Source organism: Anas platyrhynchos, chromosome 4 (assembly GCF_047663525.1).
Source record: "Anas platyrhynchos isolate ZD024472 breed Pekin duck chromosome 4, IASCAAS_PekinDuck_T2T, whole genome shotgun sequence".
NCBI lineage: Eukaryota > Metazoa > Chordata > Aves > Anseriformes > Anatidae > Anas > Anas platyrhynchos.
In genome coordinates, this window is record NC_092590.1 from 47485253 (window position 1) to 47511595 (window position 26343).

Consider the following 26343-nt stretch of genomic DNA (forward strand, 5'->3'; position numbering starts at 1 on the left):
CTGCAGTTTCATTTTGTAAAAGTCAGTTATGACGCTGTGCTGCACAGCTTTCATTCTGCCATTACTCAAGAAGACTGGAATTTTTATTTTTAAATTGGGGAATCCTCAAAAGGAAGCAGATAAAAGAATGACAGCAGATACCAATAAGCAACTTGGAATGATTCAGTATCTAAGACAGATTTTAGCAAACTGGTGTGTTGTTGCCTATTTTACCAGTAACGCTGTTGTTTTTTTTTTGTTGTTGTTTTGTTTTGTAAAGGGAAATCAGATTCTCAGCAGCCTTTCCATTGAGGAATACAAGGCCACACTGAAAATGATAAAACAAGCCATTCTTGCCACAGACCTAGCACTATACATAAAGTAAGTCAGAGGCAAGTTTGGCTGGGTAGTCGCTGCTTGATATTTGTGTTGTGTCAGCACACTGTAAAATCTTTTAACTTTTTTTAAAGGAGGAGAGGAGAATTTTTTGAACTTCTAAGGAAGAAGCAATTTAATTGGGAAGATCCTATGCAGAAGGAGCTATTTTTGTAAGTAAATGCAAAATGATTAAAAAGACAATTAATATTAGGTGCCCAATTTTCCGTGCCATGTTGTTGTGAACTACATTAAAAGCAGCAGATCTATGTGCTCTGGATGTGTACAAACTGGTCCAGGTGACACAGATCACTCCTTGGGTGTGAATTACCAAGCCTGCAGCCTATAATAATATCTTTTGTTAAGTAGCATGTGGAGTTACAGAAGCATTTCTATTCTATAGGATTCCTAAGTACCATGTTCTTTTGCTGTGGATACTTTATACTTAATAATTGAATTGTTGACACCCATAAATAAAGATTTAGGACTGGCAGTTTGTTTTAAATGGATTCCTTACCGGAAGTGGAAAAATTATATATATATATATACATACATATACATATATATATATATTTGTTAATAATAGAAAGACACTTTCTAATGCACAGCTAGGGAAAAGCAGGTTTACCTAGGCTGTCTCAGAAAGGAAGACTGTCCTATTTCAAATTCAGTGCCTTTAAAAACCTGTCTCATTTAGTCACATTCATGTCTTTTTCTGTTTCAGTCCTTGACCCTCATACTGCCAATAAAGATAGTAGTCACTGTTAATGAGAGGAATAAATTATAGAATCACAGAATTATTCCAGGTTGGAAGGGACCCTTAGGGATCATTGAGTCCAACCCCTGGTTCCACACAGGGCCACCTAAAACTCAAACCCTGTGTCTGAGAGCATTGTCCAAAAGCATCTTGAAGTCCGCCAGGCTGTGCCCACTGCCCTGAACAGACTGTCAAAGCTCCATGCCATTTCCTTGGGTCCTGTTGCAGTCCCAAGAGAGCAGAGCTCAGCTCCTGCCCCTCTGCTTCCCTCATGAGGGAGCTGCAGGCCACCATGAGGCCTCCCCTCAGCCTGCCCTGCTCTGGGCTGAACAAACCAAGCAACCTCACTGCTCCTCATACGTCTTCCTGTCCAGGCCCTTCACCATCTTTGTAGCCCTCCTTTGGATGCTTTCTAATAGTTTTATGTCCTTCTTATTTTGTGGTGCCCAAAACCACACGCAGTGCTCAAGGTGAGGCCACACCGGCTCAGAGCAGAGCAAGACAATCCCTTCCCTCGCCCCACTAGCAGTGCTGAGCCTGATGCATCCCAGGGTACAGCTGGTCCTTTTGGCTGCCAGGAGCAAATGCGCTGTCTGTCCAGTCGCAAAATAGAAGGAAACAGTTCATTTGATGTGAATCCACCAAATGAGTTGGTACAGATTTGCCCATTTCCATGTGCTCATTTCACACAGGTGAAAGGGTCTACCACATCAGCAAGCCTTGGACATCTTTATAACTTTGCTTTAATTTCACTTGTTTTTCTGACTTGAATTTCCTTGAAATTGGATATTCTATTTACTAATCACTTGTCTTGGTGTCTACATAAATTTCATAATATAGTAATTCATAATTTTTTATTTTTTTTTTTCTGTAGAGCAATGCTGATGACTGCTTGTGATTTATCAGCTATAACCAAACCATGGCCAGTTCAGCAACGGGTATATGTTTAATTTTAAGGCTTCCTAAATACAAACTCTGCATGACGTCTTCTGCTTCCTCCATCCAACCTGTATTGCAAAGGCAAGGGTGGAACACAGAGCCTTAGGAAGCAGTCCTTCAAAGTGCTAAATGTGGATTGAAGACTTTCTCAGGTCTTTGCAGCAAGATCTGTGCATTTAGCTATGTCAGCCCATTAGTAGGTTAGTCTGAAGGTGAATCATGAATCTCTGTTTTTTGTAACATTTCAGTGTTAGTAAAAGGTAGTCAACTGATACAACAATATTTAGTATCAGCTGGCCTTTATGTGGATCATTCCAGCTGTTACCAGTGGTAAGACACTTCTGTGCCATTTTATCCATGTTACTTTGTCAGAGTAAGTATCAGCACATGCATGTGTTTCTTCTGTGCACAGACCTATGTAAAGAAATTTAAAGGCTGGCTGTTAGGTTGAAGATTCTCATTACGGGGAATCGCAATCTGATGTATCCTAAGGAGACGTAGGAAACTCAGAAAACAGTTTTGATCATTGGTAGGCAAGCAAGCTTTTATAGCTCTCAACGTGTGAAATCTCTTGCAGATTGCTGAGCTTGTAGCTGCCGAGTTCTTTGATCAGGGCGATAAAGAGCGGAAGGAACTCAACATAGAACCAACAGTAAGTGGAAGATGATATAGAATCACCTCTCTTTAAACGGCTTCTGCAAATAGCACTTCACCTGTTTTTTAAAAGCCACCACTTCTGTCAGTGACCAGAATTTAGGACCAACTCCTTCCCTGTCTTCCTAGCAGTCAGTTTTCTTCTGTGGTTCCCAGACACCAACACTACGTCATTATCTCTGAGCCAGAAGAACAGATAGCATTATCTCTTCTAAATCAGTATTATTAAATTGTCTAGGAAGTACATTCCTAAATTCGTACGTATTTGCAGCCTGTCCTAAACAAATAAGCTTTTCTATTCCTCTAGCTCTGTCAGTCCAAAGACAACCTTCTAAGGCTAGTCATGCAGTCAAATTACCTGCATTATAACAAGTACTGATGCCTCACTGTGTTGAGCTTGCTGTGTTTTTAAGGTGCTGCTTTTTGATTTCAGACCCTTTGTTTTTGTTTCATCTTTAAATGCATTTAAACATAGAGCTTATTAAACATAGAGCTTATTTACTTCTTATTTGCAGGATTTAATGAACAGAGAGAAGAAAAACAAAATTCCAAGCATGCAGGTTGGATTCATTGACGCTGTTTGTTTGCAGCTGTATGAGGTATGGTGCCTTAGAACTGGAAATATCTAAAACCAGAACTGCTCAGTGTACCTTCTAATAGTTTCAGATTTAAAATTAGAGCAAAATTTGTTGTAATACCCAAGTTAGAAAGAAAATAAGATTTTATATATATATAATTGAGTGCATTATCCAGTTGGAGAAATGATTATTTTAGTATTTGCCATTCATGGTATGTTTGGCTGATTAATGTATGCTGTTTTAATTTGTACAAATCTAGTAGTAATTGCTGTGTTCTGTCGACTGGTATTAGATCCCTGGGTTATATTTTGGATTCTGCCAGTGAGCTGCTGTGATCATTAGGGAAAGACAAAAACGTCTAATCCTTTGCTATCTGTGGAAAGAATGGTATCCATGTACTGCACTGATAAAGAGCGTTGTTTAAAAGTTCTATAGCATTCAGAATTTTTCATGCAAAAGGTGATATATGACACACATAAGAAATTCACCTGAGTTCAAAATTTCCCATCCATTTTTTTCTCTCTCATCACACACAAAAGCAGTGCATGAGAGTATTCATTAAAGTGTTTTTCATCCTGGTCACAAACTGCATAAGTAAATACTTGGTCAGATAAAATATGAAACAAATCATAATTCCTAACTTTTTTAAACCAGTAAAGCACTAGAGTGAAAGCTTGTCCACTGAGACTATAGCAAGTGTTTTACAGGCAATGAGGTAAAAGAAAAGAAAGGTGAAGAATAAATAGTCTAACCTTCCAATGGGAGGACAAAGGTGATTATTCAGCTTTTTCCTTTTTACAAAGTAAATCTTTCTAAAAAGAATCCATATCCACCAGTTGGAAGAACACAAAGGTAGAGGAAGGAGGGAACTACTAGCTGCTGCCCCCTGCATGTTTCTGTGTTGTAAAAATGTTGTCAGGAAAATAAGGCAGCCTTTGCTGGGAAGCCTCAGAAAGCTTTCTCCAGTAGTAGTTAAGCTGCTGAAAGAAGACTAAGTAGCTGAGCAAAGGTACACGCTATACAGATAGAAAATTCTTTGAACAGGGTATCTGAACAAGTCTGAAATGTCCACAGCTCCAGAGACTGTATAACTGTGCTTTATTTGCTGGGAAGAACTTTATTTTCCCATTTATGAAAAGATCAGAAAACATTCAGTTATTTACTCTGAAGTATGCACTGCATCACACATCAACAGTTACCAAATAATATTAGTACAAATTGTACCTAGGTCTTGTACAGTTCCTGCAAGGAAATGAGGTGTGTGAGCAATTACTAGTGACTTAGTCCCTGCTTTGTAACTGCAGCTTTGTTATGCTGCACTGAAGACAATCTAATTCCTGGTTGGCAGCCAAGAGCACCTACAAATGTTAGGAGTCTTCTCCTTTCTCTTTAACTGGGGAAGAAAGAACGAGATGCCATGCATACAGGAGGGGCTATAAGCATGTACATGTTGCCTCTTACAGCTTTCTGCTTATCACTCCTATTTTTCATCCTGTCTCAAAGTCTGTCCTGAACAGGAATGACACGTTGCAAGCTGGCAGCATCTGGGACTTTATGTAGGCTCAGAGTAGCCAGCACGTGTCCAAACTGAAGAGATAAGTGAGCATGACTTATCTGCAAAGGCAGAGAGCGCTAAAGAGAATGGGGAGCCTATGAGGAAGTGACAAAACCAGTAACAATAATGGCAAATCCAAGAAAAGGGCTACAGTGCGAGCTGACACACTGTTTATTTTCACTGGAGTACAGGTAGGGGATATCAGCTGCTTACACAGATCTTAGTTCAATGAGTAATAAATGGTAAAACATAAGCAACTTCTATATTACTTTGAAAATGAACAAGCACACATTTCACTCTCAAATAGTATAATGCTAGAATGGCAAACAATAAACAGGATCATAACTACAGCATTTTCACCAAGTATTTCTTAGCTTTCATCTAGTCAGTAGGAATTTGACAAACAATGATGAAGTGAGTGCCCAGTGCAGCACTGCAAGCTTGTGACTTACCATGTTATTCAGAGTTGTTCAAATCCCAATGAACTGAAGCTTTGTGGCTTGTTTTAGACAGATAACCAGTGGAGTTATGCTAACTGATCTGCATGCCTTCCCTTTAAGTTCAGGAATCTGAAAAAAAAACAAATGCATGTTTCGCTCTTCAATTTTTAATAGAAAAAAGTGTAGCATTTAGTAGTTGCTGTTTAGATATGTTCAGATAAATAAATCAGGAATACTCAAGAGATATTTGAGAGCCCCATTCTTCTTACAGTGGTGTAAATCAAGAATAATTCTTTTAGGTCTACTGGAACTAATGACACTGTCTAGAAAGCCAAAAGGAACTATGAAGATTTATACAAGTTGATAATTCACTAGAGTACCCATGTGAAATTCTGACTTTTGAAATATATATAGTGACCAGCAAAGGAACTGGGACTTTTCTCTACATACTTAACAGTCCTCATAGTAGTTCTAGAATCAGTGGTCTCACTCTTGCCCATACCCTGTAGTCCAGCACTGTCTGAATATTAAACTCCCACTCCACACTTCTGAATAGGGTGACTTCATTCCAGAAGTCAGCAGAACCCTTCATGCAAGTAAGGACTAAGTGTCACTGTCATGTGAGAATATGTATTCATCACTTCCATCAGAAAAACACAAAAATGTTTATTCTTCTATTTAATTTTCAATTCTATATTTAAATACCAACCCAGTTTTCCTTCAGTCTGCTATTCCGTCACAGTCACATCATGAAAAATACTTGATAGACTTCAGTTACAGCTGTTTCCCAGAGGCACCAAGTGCCAAATGGAATTTATCTAGCAGGTGCTAATTGCCTTGAATTCAAATATTTTGGGGACAACTCTGAATCAGTAGTGATGTCATCAGTGAATATGGTCACATTGACTATAACTGCTCTGCATCTGATTCTGATTCCCATTCCAAGGTCATCTTTATAATGGCAGCCTTGCCATATATAGAAAGGGCTGGCTTGCAAACAAAGTCCATCCATGGTACTTCACTAGGAATCCTGGGCGGGTCATTAGTGCATAACACAACAAAATTAAGATGGTTCCTCCTGCACCTGTGTATCATGTGCTGCACAGACACTGTCATACAGTCCAGTATGCTGGGTAACTATATTCATGTTTGAAGTGCAACAGGATGTTGATCCTTAAACGTCAAGATACAAATTCAGTTTCAGGTATAAATAGACCTCGTATTTCAGTCATTCTGGTTTCTCTAATGGTCAACTTTAAGAACACTTTTGTTGTTGTTAAACTGTTTTACATGTTTTACAATTTATTTCAGGCCCTAACGCATGTATCAGAGGCCTGCTACCCTTTGCTGGATGGCTGTAGGAAAAATAGGCAGAAATGGCAATCCTTAGCTGAACAACAAGAGAAGAATCTGATTAATGGAGAAAGCAATCAAGCCAAACGGAACTGAGATGCCAATTTTAAAACCACAAGCTTAAGTTCACATAGAAGACATAGTAATAGGGGAGTACTGCATTTTACTAAACACTGTATGGATTTGGATTATGTTTTGCCACTGCTGTATTATTTTTCCACATTTCAAGATATAGCATGACCATGTATATGCAAAGGTTATATAAAGATCATATATTTCTTTTATGACATCTGAGTGAGATCAAAAAAGATCTGTAAAGTTAGTTTATGCTACCCTATTCCACAAGAAGGTACAAGTGCAGTTACTCGACTGTCTCTGAGAGCCTATTACTTTATAGATGTATATAGTTGTTCAGTGATCATGTTGTGGCCAGTATCTTAAAGACTACTGCATTTCGCACCTTTTTTCCTCTTCCAGTTTTGCTGTGTAAGGTTGTAAAAGAAATGAGTGGTCTTGCCTCTTCTCTTCCCAGAGGCTGTGAAGAAAGATTGGGACTAACTCTGGGGAGCTTAATCCAGCATAGACTGTGCTGACTTCTTTCAGGAGACAGAACTGGGCTTTGCAGTGAAATAGCCCCAGTATTTGTGTACCCAGTAGCTTTTTCATGTGATAAGAATGTCTTAGCAAATGTCTTACATCAATTTTTTAAAACCCTGTGAATTACTAGGCAATGGAGAATTTAGGAATTATGTGGTACAAGTGTCATAATTATCCATGGATAATGGAAATTGCTTGTTGTTGATGAAATGCAACATAACTGACAGGTTGCCTTGGAAGAGCGATTCACATAGAAGTCTGCAGGAAGCAAAAAGAGAAATGGAAACTAAACAGGATCATTTCTATATGGTTTTAACTTCATTTTGAAGTTGAATTTAACATCGTCATAACCAACAAAATAAATCACAGGCAGGAAAAGTGGAAGAGAATGTGACTGCAAGAGATGAAATCCGAATCAGAATGATGCAGGAATGGCATACTTCCAGTGACCATCAAGGACCAGTGCTATTATGAAATGGCTATGACCACTTTGAAGAAAATTTTATGCTAATATCTTTTAAAAATCATTTTTAGCAGCACTAGTTAATGTAAAAAATGATCCACCATATTTTAAAGGAATATGAAAAAAGAATACTGAAAGCAAATACAGACTAGAATGCTACAGGGATTTACCATCTGTATATGAGGCATTAATGTTCAAAAAAGTAAGAATTAACTTGCACTAGGAAAAGAAGTCATTGATACTTCTTCAAATGAAGATGAATCATAAAAATTATTTTGAACTGATCATTGGGAACCAATTCAAGAAAATATACAAATAAGACAACCTAAAAAGAGTAGTACAAAGAGAGTACAACTGCTTTGGTTGAGCAGGATTAAGAGACTAATGTCAGCAAGCTAAGATTGGTTAGTGGTAAGCATAACTTCAGCTACACAGAGACAGAAAATGTTCATTTATTTATTTTTTTTTATCTGTAGTAAGGACTCTAGTTAAAATCAAAAAAGTATAATGTAAAGGTCATATACTTAGTATTATACTTTGAAGGACAGGAGTTATTTGGTATCACACTAATCCAGAAAATTCTTGTTGGAAATTGCAATAAATTTGTCTTCCCAGGAGACTATCAATCTCACCTCTAGTAGCTGGTTAGAATGACACCAGAAACAACCTCTTTTTATGCATTTAAATAAGCAATACCAGCAGCTAACGTAAAATGAAGCAAGTGCTTCAAAATGTTCCACAAAATATGTTCAATTTTTTAAAAATGTAGAATAATGTATTCTTCCATTTTGCAGCATTTCTGCCAACCTGTATTATTTGTCACTGATTAAATCCCATCTCAAATTTCTCTAATGACTACCAATAATATATTATTGCAGCTGTATTTGAAAACTTTTTTTTTTTTTCTACAGAAGTATTTCTCCTATGGGGTTTTTGTTTTCTTTTTTTTTTTTTTTTTTGGATTTTCCAAGAAAGTATGGAATTCAACAATAATTAAGAATTCCAGAGCTATTGTTGTTCTGTGTTCCATATGTGTATTTATATGCATACACAGTACAATATATGTATGTAATAGGTCATAGACATGCAGAAAAATTGCAGCATACTGCCCCCTCAGTCTCCCACCTCAAAAGAAATACAATGTTTTTAGGTACTTTTTGATACATAGGAATCTTGCTTCAGGATTTGCATAGTCCTTGTATATTCTTTTCCTTGAATGTTTGAGATGCTGAACTATAATTATTATGTCAACTGAGGAAATACATATTTAATATAAATATGAACAAAGTATATGTATATAAAGATGCGTTCTTGCTGGTATGGTTGAGACTAGTAATTCATGGTGACAACACTGCGAATCAACTATGGTGATATTACAGTGTAGTGATGTATCATTTACATTAAGGTTCCAGTATTATATTTCTTTGCTATATTGTGTGTTCAACAAAGCTTTATTATGATATAAGCTTGTAACTATTACAAAAGAATGCTGGATTCTTACCTTTGACTTGAAAAAAATGCACAAGCTGCATTTTTCAAAGGTTCACTTAGAACGAACAAAGTTATACAGTATGTGCATATATTTAATTACATATTTGTACACATTTATCCCACAGAATCTCTTCCACTACAAAGATTGGAACATTCATAGAAATATAGTTCCTAGTAAATAAAACATTTAAATATCACAATATACCTGTATCTGTATATATTTCTACAAAAAGAAACACTTTAACTACTGGTTTTAGAATCTTAAAAGCATAGTTTGCTGTACTTTGTGAAAATTCAGAGAACAATCAAATCGCTTCTGTAGTGTTTCACTCTGCCTGAAGGCAAAGTCAAAGGGTGCTGGTTTCGTCTCATAGCTTTGTGTGGACTGTTTGCAGGAAGTTTTATTTTATTTCATAATGTAGATAGGTGACAGTATGAAAAAAAAAAAAAAAGCCAGGCTGTTTTTTGACTGAATTTCATTGCCTTCAGAATTCAAATCCAGCCATGCCACTATCATAAATTCCATCATGAATTGTGTATCTGATTATTTTAGTCGTCTTTCAACCACACTCTGCCTTAACTTAGGTTGTTTAGCTAAAGAAATCAAGCGGAAGATACAAGCAGAAATGGAGTTTAGCACTTTGTCAGTTCAGTCTTATGTCTGCTAAAGCTGTTGTGAACTTTGTTATTTAAGTCTTCGGTTACAGAATTTGTCCCACTAATTTTTAATCCTTGTCTCAATTAAGACAGGTTATGATCCTACTTGTTCTCAGATATGCAAATATATTCTTCTGAAGTCACACCACAGTACAGGTTAATGCTTAAAATACACTTTTCTTTTTGTCCCCCTTTTGAAAAAAAATTTCATGTGTACTAACATATACAAAATTATTGATTAACCCTAGATCTTCTAGTTAAAAATAACAATGAGGCTCTTAAGCTGTAGGTAGTACTTCTCTTTCCAGCAGGTTAGCCACACATCCAGTATTAGCTGTGGAATATATATGTTTCCTATTACCCACAAAGAGTGGAGAAAAAAAGAAAAAATGTAATTTTGATTTTGGAGATGGAATTAATTTTTTTTCAAGCAGTATCAGTTTAAATTCAAGAGTAAATCACTCAGATCCGTGCCAGAATGCAAATGCAAGTGGGCTAATGATAAAAGTGAGTAATCTCTTGCATTGATAACCAGCTGATCTCTCTTTAGAAGAGAGGGCTGAAGCCTGATTTTGTGCATCACTTTCTGCCAACTCAGTGCATGTAAAGCTAAGTTTTTGAACTCCAACCCAATGCATTTTATCTGGTAGTGGCATGAACTACCAGTTTTGGAGCAGTCTTATTCTTGTGTAAGATTTTTCAGAATTACTGAGTAACTGACTGTGCAACTTATTACACAGAAAGATTATGACAAGTCAGATCTACCCCTTAAAATTAGGGGATGTTCCCTGAGTGAACTGGTTGGTGCCCCTCACAGTTAAGCATGAGAAAATAGCAGAGAGTGTTGATGAAAAAAGTGCCTCATTCATAGTTAATTCTTACACTTTTAAAGGTTTTACAGAGACCTAAGCTTTCAGGTAAATTTTTGCATTAGCTTTAGTTAACAGTCTTGTCTCTGCAATGCTGTAGGTCGATCTTCACATCAAATCACATGCACTTTACATTCCACAAGGTTTCAGCTTTATTTCACACTCCCCTGCTCTGTTTCTTCGGGGACTTGCACTAATTTGAAAGATAAGCTTGAACATTGGAGCTTGAATAAAAATCTGACTTTGGCCTGAGTATGAGAAATAACGAGGGCTGGACTTTTTGGGTTGGACTTTCACAGGAAGAAGAAACATCACAGAGTGTGGCCTGGTAATTGGTGGTGACACTTGCTAAATATAGCAAATTGTGACTTCAAGATCCTTTATCTTTGTCATTGCTAGATGAATGGAAATCGCATAGGAAAGTTTATTTTCCACATAAAGCCTGTTTCCATAGAGAAACTCGTATCTAAGTACCACTGTTTGTAAATGTATATTTATGTGACAATGCTATGTAATAGCTAGTTTCCACTAACTTTCACAGCATGAGCTTGTCATGCCAAGGTCTAACGTATGCTCAAGTGTCCATTTAAAGTCAATTATGTAATTTCAGTTTACCTCAGAGGGTGTTGGCTTGAGCTCAGTGGGAGACTGGATAGAAAGTGAAGGAATGGGTCAAATCCACCTTTTCCACCCATAAAGAGGGACCAAACTCTTACTCTTGGTAACACCTGCCTCACCTGCTCTTTACTGCATTCAGCTATTGCTGCTGATGCCCAAGGTACCTTACAGATGTAATCGAAGTTAGAATTTGAGCCCTCTGTATATTCACGTGGCAGACACATGCATGTGTCTCTTGAAGAATGTAGTGTGAAATGCACTGTAAATAGTTTTAATATACATTTCTATTATTGATTAATAAAAATCTTAATCACAGTCACTAGCCACTGAGTTTGTCCACTTGTATTCTTTTATCTTAAAAATATTTGAACAAATATATAGTTTCTGGGCACAGTATTTTTGTACTAGGTTAACTGGGTTACTCTGTATATAATGTTCTGCCTTTAAGTAGTATTAAAGTCTTCTGAATGTTATGTGTTCTCGCTTGCTTCTGTCCTATGACTATTTAGTAAAACTAGTTACATTACTTAAGAGAACCATTAGTCCTTCTTAATTGTACAGCTGATAGCGAATATGAGAGTCACATTATTTTTGATGGTCAAACTGCTGCTTAGTTACTTCCTCATTCTTCTCTTTGTACTGTTTTCATGCTTTTTAAAATAAAAAGGACAATGTCAAATAATTTTTACTCTTTGTTAGCTAGCATTATTGAGGTTAAATTTTCAACACCTCACTGTTGCCTGAGTCAAGACATCACTTCTGCAAATACATATTTTACTGCATTTTTAATAACTTTTCTAGCACCCAGAAATTCTGACAAAAACTTTACTGTTAATATCAAGATACCTCTAACATGAGCACTACTGACATGAGACAGTAGGGTTTCTTTTAACAGCAAAAAATAATTTGCTGCTACTAACCACTAGAGAGCAGTGCAGCTACAATTGCTAGGAGCTGTCAGAAACCAGGTTGGTAGTAGGCAAATAAAAGTGTTACACAGATCCATCTTCAACATCTGTCCCTGGCTATCAAGTCCTAGATAGCATATAAGAGAGACTGAAATAGTCAACCCAGTGACTTCCAACAAAACTGTGAAAATTCTATTCTTTACACCAAAAGCTGCATCATGTGCAAACTGCTGATCCTAGAAGTAAATCTAGACTGATGGGCTGCTTGGCACTGTTCTTTGGCTATTAGGTTCTCCACAGCAACACTTCTGGCGTGACTTTTTTTTTTTTTTTTTTTTTTTAGCTCTAGGCAAAACCAACAAGTATGTACATCCCTGACAAACAACAGGCTCATTCAAAAAGTTATGAAGGGCCAGATTTAGTTCAGTACAAAACCCAAGCACTGTTTGCACAAACCAACTGCAATTTGTGAGTGCAACTGAACAACTGCCTGTGTATATCTACATATATCAGGTAACCAGTTGCTGCTGGGAATCCAATCTTTCCACCCCAGTCACCAACCTAAGCATGCTCCTGCTTGGTGTTCACTGGCCTGCTGAATGTTTGAATTCATTTTGGAGAAATGGCACAGTTTTCTGCAGGAATACTGCAACACGTTCCTTACCCAACCCAGAAAAGAATATCACCTTGAACTAGGGTATTTTGGTGAAGAGGTGAAAAAGAATATTAGGCTCAGTCTTTCACATCTTGCACAGTGATGACCGTTTTTAAACAACGGGAAAAGATGATAGCCCCTTCTTCCACCTTTTTTTAGTAACAGTGGTGACAGCTGTTGCTGATGTGCACCAGTGAAGGATCACTATTTAAGATCTATACAGAGTAATTTAAATGATGAGTTTGCTGCAGTAGTAAGCTTCAGGATCTAAATTTATGGCATCTAGCAGCCAGTAAGTTTTTCAGCCCTTCAGAGGAGAGTAGCATTTTTCAGCACTTATGGAGCCATAACTTTAGAACTTAAAGTTAAGTTGAAAAATACCACAAGTTACAAACACAGTAATTTTTCACTTCAGTATACTCAATTCAAATTTTTTCTTCTAATATTTGGTTGCGTGTACTTCCTGCAGTTTTTCCAAAACTCTATTTTACTTAACACAGAAATTTATTTTTACATTTCCTGAGAGATTAAACTGTTCTTCAAACAGCTGTATTATTTTCTGTTCTGAATTTGTACTGTCAAAAATAAAATCCTCTTTCCAGATGAAATATGAGGCTAAGCAATTCAGCCTGCTGTTGCCCTCCCAACAGTTCATAATGGCTGATAAATAGCTCTGTACTTTACATAGCTTTCTTTTCTTTAACATCATCAAAGATCTTTAACAAACACTGGGAGTAAAACGCGCAGTTAAATCATTCCACTAAGTTACACGTGATTAGTTCACTTACAAGCATTATTTATTACTTTTTTGAGCCTTTTTTTTTTTTTTTGTAGTAATAGTAGTTGATCAAGTCACTGGCATATTATGACATAAATGGCTTTTTAAATGTAAGGGAAGTTCAGTTCACAGATAAGTAGAGAGGTTAATTTGATCAAGGTCACACAAAATCTATTTCTTAGCTGGACAGAATTAAGATCTGGGTCCCACTTCTGCTTTTACATAAGACATGAAGAAAAGAATGTTTGTGTTGAAGTCATCTTTCCTTTTCATTATGCAAATGCTTAATTACCTGAGCTGTGTAGGGTGCTCCCTTGCTATTATGCTGAGCTCAGAAAAAATCGTTATTTTACAGATTGAGATTAGATTCAAGTCACTAATCCAGATAATCACAATAATCTTTTGTGGAGTTTGGAGCTGTATCATAGTCAAGAGAAAAAGTGTACAATCAGCAAACAGCTATGTTGAAATGAACCAAAAGGCCAGTTCAAATTTTGGAGAAACTGAAAAGATAGGTGCAAACTCAACACTGTACACTGTTAGTTCATTAACTACTTCCCCAGATTTGACTGCTACAAAGCATCTACCCAGAAAACACAGGATAAGAGTACTAAGATACATGTTTAAATCAAGCCTGACTCAAAGCCCTACAGGTCTACTGACATCAGTCTGTATGTGACAAGTGACAAATGGCACTAATACTCAGAGATTTGTGTAACGTTTACTGGAGAAGCACGCTGTTATTTATGTTGGCAATAGTTCAATGTCACTTCCTCTTCATTATGACTAGGACAGATTCTACTGTTCTTGGTAATCCTAGGACACGTTTTAGGGTACACTAGTAGATGACGGGACTAACAGAGTTAGTATTTCTTTAAGAAATCCTTGCATTTTGCTTCTAGATTCTTTTTTTAACCTCCTGTTTATTGTGAAGTAGCCTTTGCACTTCAGATCTCTCCAGTAGTCAACTCTCAACAACATGCAGCACTTCATGGAACAGAGCCATTATACACATATTATAAAGGAGCATATACAGACGCTTGAGAGTAAGTTTTAAGATCCACAGCCCACTACTAAATAATCAGACAGATGCATTCTATGCACCATGGAAATTCCTAAGTAATCTTCAAATGGTGAAGTTTCACGTTGAAATATGTTGCACTATCAGCAGTATCCAGATACTGCTTGAAACGGTTGGGACCAGCCCTGTTTAGTATCTTTGTTGGTGATGCAGACAGTAGGATCGAGTGTACCCTCAGCAAGTTTGCCAATGACACCAAGCTGAGTGCTGTGGCTGACATGCAGGAGGGCAGGGTTGCCATCCAGAGGGACCTGGGCAGGCCTGGCAGGTGGGCCTGTGCAACCCTCATGAGGTTCAACGCCAAGGGCAAGGCCCAGCAGCTGGGATGGGGCAATCCCAAGCACAAATACAGGCTGGGCCGAGAACGGATTTAGATAAGCCCTGAGGAGAAGGACCTGGGGGTGCTGGTGGATTAACATGAACTGGCAAGGTGCACTTGCAACCCTGAAAACCAACTGTATCCTGGGCTGCATCAAAAGCAGTTTGGATAGCAGGGCAAGGGATGTGATTCTTTGCCTCTGCTTTGCTCTCATGGCCTCAGGATGATCAAAGGACTGGAGCACCTCTCCTGTGAAGACAGGCTGAGAGAGTTGGAGTTGTTCAGCCTGAAGAAGAAGAGGCTCTGGGGAAACTTTACAGCGGCCTTCCAGTACCTAAAGGGGGCCTATAGGAAAGATGGGGAGGGACTCTTTGTCAGGGAGTGTAGGGATAGGACAATGGGGAATGGCTTTAAACTACAGGAGGGTAGGTTTGTTTAGATTAGATACAAGGAAGAAATTATTTGCTATGAGGGTGGTGAGGCAGTAGCACAGGTTGTCCAGAGAAGCTGTGGATGCCCCATTCCTGGAGGTGTTCAAGGCCGGGCTGGATGGAGCCTTGGCCAACCTTGTCTAGTGCGTGGCATCTCTGCCCATGGCAGGGGGGTTGGACTACATGATCTTTAAGGTCCCTTCCAACCCAAACCATTCTGTGATTCTACAAAGAAAACAAAAGCCTACAACAACAACAAAAACAAAACAAAACAAAAACAAACTCAGCAAATGGGCAGCTGGAATAGGACAAAAGCTAGTTCAAGTACGATCTAATCCTGCTGCAGCAGAACATCCAGTTACAATACATACTTGGAAATCATTTATGGAAGAGATGGCATTAGTCAAGCTACGTTGAACTCCTTATTGCTAGGCCACCCATAAGTTATCCTAAGGTTGGCTTTATTGACATAGAATTATGTTTACTATAGGCATATAAATGTAAGTATTGTGGTTTAAACTCTCAGTCAAACTTCGTGACAAGGGATCTAGATGTACTTAAATGACATCAATGCCCAGCTATCCTTGCTATTCATTCCTGCACATTTAGAAGATTCCTGTAACAGAAAACATGCAGAAACACTGCCAAATCAGTTCCCAATTACCTGACAGACATCAGTTAACCTGCATCATGTTTTAACAGGTATGAAGAGACTCATATCTTTCTTTATATATATATATATATATAACAACATTATATGTAATAATATTTATATAAGTATATTACTTTTACGCTGGCCCCAAGCCAGTACCACTCTGTGGTACAGCAGAGTTTACCGTCCTTGCTAATTTTAGGCTGAACAACTTGAAGACAAGTCACAAAACAATAAATGGGATAGAGGAATGCAACCCACTGCAAAAGCATTTTTGCCACCCTGATCTTTGGAATCTCATTCTGAATTATCTTCATAATACAGCTTGATGTGTTTATCATGGGCTGGCATGATGAGATTGGCAAAGCAGTAAAAGTTAACCATTGATTTCCATCCACCTCATTTAAAGATCAAACTTCAAAGTTTGCCTTCTTCTAGTATCCCACAGCTGGCAAACTGATGAAAGCCACAAATACAAGAATCCACACCTTTAGCTTTCAAGATTTCCATGCAACCAGCAATACTAAACAGATTTTTCAATGCAGCTTTGAAATCTACACAAAGAAAAGCTAGATGAAGGGGAAAAAAAAAAAAAAAAAAGGATAGTGAGGGATAGTGAGGGATTCCAACATTTAAAAAAAAAAATATACAAAAACAATCTTAGTTATAATTCTAGAAGGAAAAAGACAGCTTTTGCAAGAACTCAACCCTGAAGTATACATAGCATCATTCTTTTACATGCAAAAAATCTGAAGTCAGATTGTAGTGTGTTAAGAGTTCTAAGTAACTCATAAAGTGTGAGTTAAATCTCATAAAAATGCAGCTGCTTGTTCTGACACTAATATTCCACCAGACCTCAGGGGAAGAACAGCTTCTTGTGCCATCAGTGCCACACCAATGCAGAGACTCCATAAAACTCATAAATATCAACCACCTGTGAGATTCTTGCTTAACTAACACAGCTGTGGGGCTGATCTGGAGAGGATGCTAAGGATTCATGCTCAGTGAAAAGAAATGCTAAGGAAGGGAAAATGGGGAAGAAATGAAGCAACAGGCTGTTAACAGAGAATTCAGGACCAACCAATTGCTGCTCCTATGGTGAAAAGGTTTGGAGCTGGCTGCTTAGCCTGACTTCTGAGGGAGGCCACAGAATCACAAATGGGGAGAGGCAAACCATGAGATTGCTGACAGGAAAAGCACATCTGAGAGAAGTTCCTGCTAGTTTAGGACTCACTCCAGAAGACTCACTCTCTTTTTCAAGGTTCAAGAGAACTGCTGGACTAAGTTGGATGCAGAAATGCATACATAAATCTGTGGAACATCACTACTCTGAGTTTTGTCTTCAGAGCTTAAGAAGATCGTTTAAATGAGGAGAGCAAGCAGCAACGTTAATTTTGTTTAAATACATAGAAGACTACTCCACATATTTAAACATTTCTTAAATGAAAGTAATTAACAGGTTTTTGGAGAGAATGCAGGACCACCTAAAAATTAGAAAAGTTCTCTTGAAGTTGTTCAAAATAAACAGTAACTTCCTATTTGTTTGATTTCATATGGGCCTGAAACAATGTAAATTAGAGACCTGTTGCCATTATTAAATTACAGAATCATAGAATCATTAAGGTTGGAAAAAACCTTCAAGATTACCTGGTCCAACCATCACCCTTCTATCAATCTCATCATTAAACCATGTCGCTAAGCACCAAATATACTACTTTGAAAATATCTACCAATAAAAATAATAAAAAAATCCAAACAAGTATGTCAATCTTTTCATATAAAAAATGCTGTATGCTATATATACGCACAAAAATTATATACACATATTCTTCTACATTGAACTGCTGCACAGCCTCAGTTATTTACTGGATTCAAGACAAGTGACTACACCACTGACAGAAAGAACATTTCTGCAAAGACTATAAAAAAGGAGACTGTAAATCTGGTGAACTATAACCTGACATCATATTTTCGTTTACGTCTATGTACTACATAAATAATATAGATTGGCAATGATAACTACAAAGGTCAAGGGATACTCTAATGCAATAAAAAAGAAGAAATAATCCAATTTAAAAACAGACACTCATCTTGGCCATTTTTGGAGCTGGCTGAAGGGTAAGATGGGTGTCCTTGAGTAGCACAGCACTGGACATGGGCTGTGATATTCTTTGAGCCATTGAGTTGGGTTTAGCATGGTGCTAATACAACTGCACATCTCCAACCTCAGCACTCGTTGATTTTTATCCAGTTCCAATCTCCAGACTAGCAGGTGTATATTTCCCTAAGTCAAATGACAGGATTAGAAGAAGGAAAGGAAGAGAACAGGTAGGTGGTACAGGAAGAATGGAAGACTGCTTCTTCTTAGTCTTAGAATCAAAAGGCATTTCTAAGATGAAAGACTGTGGCTACAAGGGACGGGAACTACAGTAGCTGGAACAGAGGAAGATGAGAGGACAAGCTGCAGTCTGAAGAGGACACATGCACCACCCCAATCCTTGCCACCTGCGGGTAAACCTTGTCATGCAGAAAAGGGTTATGTCTGGGGGTTTCTGCTCTCTCCCAGCTGCACAACCCCTGGGGGTACAGCGCCCTCCCAGGAACCATGCATTCGGCACATAACATTAGCATTGGTTTCAAAATGAAGCTGACTGAAAGGAAAAAACACAGTATTCTGGTAACTAGCAAGTATCACTGGGTTGCACCTCAGTAAAACCTCCTGCTGCAGTCAGGAATCCACAGGTGGACAAGATTATCATAACACGAGGCTGTTAAAATTCATTAAGCAGAGCACAACCCCATCACCTGTGTGCTAAGCAAAATTCAGTTCAGCATTGAGGATTTACATTTTGAAGCTAATAGACAGTAAAGCTAATGCCATCCATAAGAACAGCATATTTATAACCCTAAATTTGCTACAGACAAATTTGGTACAGGCAAACTGCTCAGTTTTAAGAAGAGCCATTGTGTGGGAAAGAAGCTAAGTAAGGGTAGGTAAAGGTCAGCATTATCCCTGAACAGCCAAAACCTGGGACCTATGGAAATCAACCACATCATGTATATTCACTTTGTGGCATCTTTTTTTTTATTGTAGGAATGGGTAAAACAGATAGCGTACGCTGAGTGTGCTATCTAAAGATTGTATACACAATCTTTAGAAACTGCTCAGAATTTAAACAGAGTGAGCACATGAATACAGAACACCATCACAATTTTCATAGCTCAGCACTAGACAAGAAGAAACTGAATTGTTTTCTGAAACTACATGCAGACACTCAGTAAATTCTCCACTCGATGTTTATTATGTAGAGTAGAAGAGATTTCTGCCAATAGACAAGGTAGAGATTTCTGTTTGGTTTGTTGGGTAAATAGAGTTTCTCTAGTTGTATAGAGACTCTCCCTCAAGCATGACCTTCTATACACCAGAGAGAGAAAATGTCAGTAAACTTTCTTAGCCTAATCATTACTTTCACTAGATAGACAATTTTTACCAGAAGTCAAATAGGATGAAAAAAAAATGAATGGATTAATGATTGTTTATAAAGAAGAGTAATCAAGATATTATCATCATTTTGGGCAATAAGGGAGAGATTCAGCATGCTGTCTGGTCACGATTTGAAAATTTGATTAAACTACAGTAAACCTCTCCCTGACAAGATCAGCACAACAGTTGAGCTTTAGCCAGCCACATCACTGTGTAAATAGCTTTCATGATAAGCCAGTTTATAAATTCTTTTTGCAAAGCTCGGCTACTTCACGGAAGTCCTCCTACAGACAGAAAGATGGCGTTTAATGGTACTTGGAAAGTAGACAGAAATGAAAACTATGAAAAATTCATGGAGACCATGGGTAAGCCTTACTTTTCCAATGCCTTCTAAAAGCTTGATATTGCTATGGCTGACTCCAAATTCAAGCTGTCTGTGGCTAACTTGTCTTATCCTGTTTGCTACTCTGTCCTAGTACACTGTCCTGCATTTACTTCCAAAAGATTCTACAAAGAGGTAGAAAAAGATTCTGATTTTAATTACATTATCTTAAACAATCCAGCTAATTCCAGTAGAGTTATTTCAGCAGAAGAATCTCTAAGACTTCTAAGATTACATTAGTGGAAAATGTTCAGAGAATTTGAATGGTAAACTTAAAACAGAATTCTATACCAGGGATATTATTTTGATAACATATAACTGGTTTAAGAACTAGGGAGGAAGGAAACCATTGGTCTTCAATTTTACAGAACACACATGATTCAAGTCATTTTAACATGTGGATGCTTACTTCAAGCTTGTACAAAATGCCTGTAATATGGATATAAACAACGATTCCAGTTGGCTAGTGGTTTGTATTATATATGTACTACTGAACACTGCCTCAGTAAAAGGTGGAGAAGAATAAAAATCTGGGTCAGATTGCTGGGCTAAACTCAGTTGACCACATAAATGTCACTACAAAGATGCAAATATGATGTTCTCTTTTTTTTTTTTTTTTTTTCCTGATTTATGTTAATTGATTTTTCCAGGTGTTAACGTCATGAAAAGGAAGTTAGGAGCCCATGATAATCTGAAGATCACTATTCAACAAGATGGAAACAAATTTATTGTCAAAGAATCAAGCAACTTCCGTACCATCGATATTGAATTCACTCTGGGAGTCAGCTTTGAATACAGTCTGGCTGATGGGACTGAACTTACTGTAAGATACTTTTTATATGATTATATATTTATTATATAGTAACAGCTTTCTGAAGTACAATTTCAGGATCAATGACCTGTTTTCCTAGGTTCTAATTTAAATTTGACTTTTAAAGTCTGACTGTCCAGGAATGCTTGCATCATATATACAAGATCACAAATTAGTTTTAACTATTAATGGCTTAACACTGTAACAGGAAGCTCAGCGTTCTGTAAAGTGCCCCAAAAGCAGGATATCCAGCAATCTTCACATGCAAAAACGCAGGCACGTGCAATTTCGCATTTGATAATACTCAAGTACACCACCTAGAGTGTAGTGAGGGTATTGTAAGAAATTAACTATACAGAGAAAAAGTAAAATCAATTGAGCACTAAAAAAATTAGCTTGACAAATAGAGAATTAAATAAACTATTGGTTTTATTAATATTTCATTTTTATATCCTGTCCAACTATGTCATAAAAACTTGATTATACTGTTTTAATCTCTGCTCACCTTAAAGCACTCCTGTAGTCTTTAAATCAAATCAGATATCAGATATATTTAAATCAAATCAAAATAAACACATAATGCTGTGTTTATTGTAAAATATATATATATTTCCCATCATAGGGTTCTTGGAACCTGGAAGGAGATAAACTTGTAGGAACATTTACAAGAAAAGATAATGGAAAGCCACTCAAAGCATACAGAGAAATCGTCGGCGATGAACTCGTTCAGGTGAGTTGAGCAGTCACTCATATGCAACTTAAATATATAACAACCTGAAAATAAGCACATTTTCAGAGCTGTTTCGAAAGTAGAAAGTACTTTCTTCAAGCCAAGTAACTTCATTTGTCTTCAGTTAGAATCCTCAAGTCTAGTAATAAATTAAAATTTAAAACTATAAAATAAAACTTTAAGATGTGATTTTTTTCCTACCTATGTAAACTGTATCTTATCAACACATTCTGACATCTCTGAATACAAGCTATATATGGAAGGTACATACATACTACATATATAGCATACATAATATATATGTATACATATATATACGGTATATATATAAGTATACATATACATACTTCAGTGCGAGGGCCCTTTTCTGACTTCTAAAAGCCTTACTGCAGGAGCTCATACAGGATAATGTGGTCAGTGTCTGATAAGTGCCCTTTTCAAACAAAGCTTGGGGTTGGGGTTGGGGTTGGGGTTGGGGTGGGCTGGGTGGATGACAGAAGGGAAAGCTTGAGACAAATGGGAAATATCTCACTGCTCTGCAGTAAAGCCAGAGACTGAAGTGAATCACAATGTTTCAGGATCCTTTTCCATTAGCTGGACACAAACTTCTTAAAAATAAATAACCAGGTGTGAGATCTGAGATCAAAATCATACAGCCTAACCTCTCACATTTCTTAAAAAAAAAAAAAAAATGTTTGCATGGAGAATTTATGGCTATTGTCAATAGGCTGCTTTCCTTACATTCCTTTCCTCAGAGCCCTTATGAGGTCCTGTAGGCCCCACAATTAATTAAACTGCCTCTGCTGTTTCTCAATAGAATCTGTGAAATTAGATTTTATGAAAGCAGTCACTGATTTTTCTTCTTAATTTCTGAACAGACCTACGTGTATGAAGGAGTTGAAGCCAAGAGATTCTTCAAAAAGTGCTAAATTCTTCACCCAGAACAGCACTAGAACTGAAATTCAATGATAAAAGGCCATTTTTCTACATATACTGTGTTGTTTTTCCTTTTATCCTCTCTCAGCACCTAAAAAGTTGTGATCACTTACTGCTACTGAAAACATGTTTGTTTACATTTAGTGTTTTGCCTTGAATAAACAAAATTCAATTACAATTTGAAACAAATGCTAAAGTGTTATTTGTATGAAGTCCTACCTGACTGTGAAAGGCTGGCAAAATCATGTTCTATAATCAGAACTTAAATATTTTTGCGCTGGTTCTTAAATGGTGACTTAGTTTGCTTACCATTATATTTATGTTGATTAAAGGTTTCTCTGTGTGCTGAGCATTGTGTAATAAGGATGGTAAAACTTACAAGAAACCTGGGAACCCCCAAGCCTCTAAAACTCTTATAAGTAAATATAAATGCACAGTAAATAAAAATATGGTCAGATAATACTTCTCACTTCAGTGGTTCAAATGATATCTCTGATGCCTTGCTGATATCAATAGGAGTAATATCAAGCACTTGCTGATGACATACAGATATCTCACATAAAGCAATTTCACTATATTTGTTTTTTAAAGTGTGGACATGCTTTTAAAACATACAGATTTGGAATTGTTCCAATACATTAGGGCTCAAAATTATTCTGTTTCAGGAAGAATGTCAGAGACTTCTTTTCAGGCCATGAATAAAAATATTCAAGGTATCTTACCGCGATAAAGAATGATTTCAGACAAAGCTGGCTTCAAGTACTGGTGCTTCTGATGGGTGACAAATGCATGTACCACGTTCTGCTCACGTCGCTCAGTCTGTAACTGCTGATTTCACCCCAGACTCAACTCCCTTGAGTCGCATTATTTCCTAGGGGTGGCAATAAAAATGCCTCATGAGGGTCAGCTTTAGTCTAGATCTGCTGTGTCCCCATAACTAAGCCTCCCTGTGGCGATCCAGTCTTTGTCCCCATGTCTAAAGGGCATCCTCTTCCAGCCCTGCACGGTCGCTGACACAGCAGCAGAACACACCTGGGCACTGCGGGCACTTCTGTCCTGCAGCAAACATGCCCCAGGACTCTCTGCTTGTTTCTGAGCTCTTTGCACCTTCCTCCTTCTAATGTCACAGTGAGAAAAAGGCTGAGCCATGTAAGAACCTTGCTAAAAGGTTGTACCTCCACGGGGACCTGAGGACAGCCCCGAGCTCTAACCCACAGCACGAGTGCAGCTGTAATCTCTTACAGCACATCAGCACACAATTCCCTCAGGATGGGAAGCAGCTGAATAACCTTCTGCTGTCTGCTTATTCATATGCTGCTGGAGCTCCTGGCATCAAATATTGTTTCTTAACAGGCACATTTACACTTTTAGTTTTTTGTTTGTTTGTTTTCTAATTCCTCCATTCATTACTTTCTTGGCTCTTTTGACTGTCTTTACGCCGGGTAGAAAAGAGAATGTTCTTTCTTCGGTTATTTCTACAGCTGAAGCCTCTCCAGCCTATGCTTTTGTAGTCTTCAGGGTCTCAGAGCTCCCTCTTCTGGCAAAAGGCTCTCATGACGCCAACTGGATCCGATTTCAGATTAGGGAGCCCCATCCTCCGTCAAAACAATCCGGGTTTTCTCGTTTCCAGTATTGATTGTAAGAGATGTAAGATTGGAGAGAAAATGTACGAAAAGCTAAACAAAAAGAAGGGATAATTACTAGGTGGGATTTTTTGTTTGTTGTTGTTTTGCGGGCTTTTTATTTGTTTTTTAATATTTGAGAAATTATTTTAGCAAATTCTGGATTACATGCAAGGCCATTAACTGAAAGGTAAATTAATAGGAAGGGAGTGAGAAACAACCTGAAGATATAAGTTAAAAAGTATTCAACAACCCCAAATACTTCAGGCAGCTGCAGGCAGAAGCTGTACTTTAAAAATAAGGAAAAAAAAAAAAAGTAAAGATTCAGTCTCTAATAGTTGAGGTAGGATCAACTGTAATCTGCACGCAGCACTGCTTTTTCTCTTGATGCAAGGCTAAAAGTGGTTAATAGCTCTAATGAAGGTGATTTTGTTTAGTATAATCACCAATTTCTAGTCATTCTTCTAGACAGAATGAAAACCGCACTCCTTCCGAGTGAACTGGCAGGTCTGTCAGAGGGCGGTACAGGCTGTGCAGCTTCGTTTCTTTGAATTTTTTATGCAGTTGCGTGTTTTAAAACCCACGGCGTGCATGAATTCCTCCACGCTGCCTGAAGGTGTCCGAGCTGCCACCAGCTTGCGAGGACAAGCAGGTTTTCCCTGGGTATCTTCCCACCGAGACTTCCCAGGGGAGCCTTTCGGTTTGCTCCAGCAAGCCCCCCGCCCTCCACGGAGCTGACACGGCAAGCGGGGAACGTTTATTCCCACACAGATCCCTGCGCAGACTGCCAGAAGCAGCGCTGACTCTGCGGCACAGGGCTGACGGAAGCTGCCACAGCGGCAGCCCCCTCCCAACGGCCGCCAACGGCCGTCACGTGAAGCCGCAGCCCCTCCCTGGGGTGTGGCCGCGCGGCTACGTGCGCTCGCCTCCCATTGGCTCCGCGTGCGGAAGGGCCGCAGGCGCCTGCGCAGTGAGCGCCGCCCCCGCGCCGTGCCGTGGCGGAGCTGCGTGAGGAGATGGCGGCGGCGGTGGCGGGGTCGCGGCGCCGGGAGCAGGCGGCGGCGGAGCGGGACGCGGCGGCGGTGGCGGCGCCGGCGCTGTCGGGGCAGTCGTACTGGCTGGACCTGTGGCTCTTCGTCCTCTTCGACCTGGCGCTGTTCGTGTTCATCTACCTGCTGCCCTGAGGTCGGGGAGACGCGGGCAGGGCAGGGCAGGGCCCGGCCGGGCCGGGGGTGCTGAGGCGGGCCCGCGCCGCGGGGAGCCCCTGACCCGGCGTCTCTGTGCCCCGCAGGGCCGCGGAGAGCGGCGGGAGCCGCCCGGCAGGAGGCGGCCGTGGGGAGCCGCCGCTCGCACCTGGGGACCTCCCGAAGCGGGAGCCGCGCCCGCCCCGCGCTGTGCATTCGGAGACCACGGGACGGGACGGCTGCGCCTTTGTGCCTGAGTATCTGTGGAGACGCGTGCTCTTTGTAAAAAAAGCGAGCGGCAGGACGGACTGTACTGACAATAAAATGCGGCTCTCATGGAGACGGGAATTGTAACGCAGGCCTTATTGCTTGAAAGATGAAATGTAGCTCTGCTGTCTCACGTTGACCCCACTGACTGAGTTAGTCAGTGCTGAGCACCTGGCTGGGAACAGCGAAGGAGGGAGGTTATGAGAAGAGCCTTCCTAGGCAGGTTACATGTGAAGAACGCTGCTCCCTAAATCTGTGAGCAGCTGTAAGCAGTACCAGCCCTTCAACTTCTGTGTTTCCCCATCAGAATTTTGTAAGCTAAGTACACAGAGTAAGATCTTTACCAGATTATCAGGTTTTAGAAATAAAATCTTTAACTATGGGTGGAAGCAGTTCAGTTGCCTTGTGTAGTTTTCCCTTGTAAATACCCTTAATTGTGAGAAGTATATGTATATATATTTTTTTTTTTTCCCTGGGAATAGATACAAAATATAACTGGACTTCAGAGACTCAAGTGTAGGGCATTCAGCATCCTCTAACACATTGAGAAGAGGCTGCTATTGAGTTAAATAGGTTTCAAGTCATGAAAGTGGGTACACTTTTTTTTTTTTATTCCTAAACAATTCTTCAGTTGATAATAGCTTCAATTATCTATCAGGTTCATGCGTTCAGAAGTGAGCTTAAAGCTTTATACCTATACCTGCTAGTATTTATGACAGGGGTTGGTAGTACTCGTTAAAAAGTGGTTTTAGCATTTCTGACTCAGGATAGAAAAAAA

General features: G+C 38.8%; 2 protein-coding genes and 2 long non-coding RNA genes across 10 annotated transcripts in view; 3 read left to right on the plus strand and 1 right to left on the minus strand.

Annotated features, from left to right (window-relative positions):
- The window catches only part of PDE5A (phosphodiesterase 5A), a 130332-nt gene extending 118685 nt beyond the window's left edge, over positions 1-11647 (plus strand). For all 5 annotated transcript variants that reach the window (XM_005013506.6, XM_038178861.2, XM_005013504.6 and 2 more), the window contains exons 16-21: positions 260-360; positions 450-527; positions 1986-2049; positions 2628-2702; positions 3220-3303; positions 6589-11647. In XM_005013506.6, the coding sequence (XP_005013563.3) occupies positions 260-360; positions 450-527; positions 1986-2049; positions 2628-2702; positions 3220-3303; positions 6589-6726 (540 nt within the window). In that variant the 3' untranslated portion in view covers positions 6727-11647. The remainder of the gene's footprint in view (positions 1-259; positions 361-449; positions 528-1985; positions 2050-2627; positions 2703-3219; positions 3304-6588) is intronic.
- The window catches only part of LOC140002474 (uncharacterized), a 107532-nt gene extending 83385 nt beyond the window's left edge, over positions 1-24147 (minus strand). For all 3 annotated transcript variants that reach the window (XR_011809153.1, XR_011809154.1, XR_011809152.1), the window contains exons 1-2: positions 23215-24147; positions 5290-5406 (exon numbers count right to left, since the gene is read on the minus strand). This is a non-coding gene — a long non-coding RNA (uncharacterized lncRNA). The remainder of the gene's footprint in view (positions 1-5289; positions 5407-23214) is intronic.
- On the plus strand, positions 19906-22673 carry FABP2 (fatty acid binding protein 2). Its single transcript, NM_001310343.1, is given in 4 exon segments — positions 19906-19998; positions 20666-20838; positions 21449-21556; positions 22435-22673. Coding segments are annotated over 4 exon segments (399 nt in total). The 5' UTR covers positions 19906-19931; the 3' UTR covers positions 22486-22673.
- A 690-nt stretch (positions 24148-24837) lies between the features above and the next one.
- On the plus strand, positions 24838-25957 carry LOC113843586 (uncharacterized). Its single transcript, XR_003497122.3, has 2 exons — positions 24838-25299; positions 25406-25957. It is a non-coding gene; the product is annotated as an uncharacterized lncRNA (long non-coding RNA).
- Positions 25958-26343: the final 386 nt, after the last annotated feature.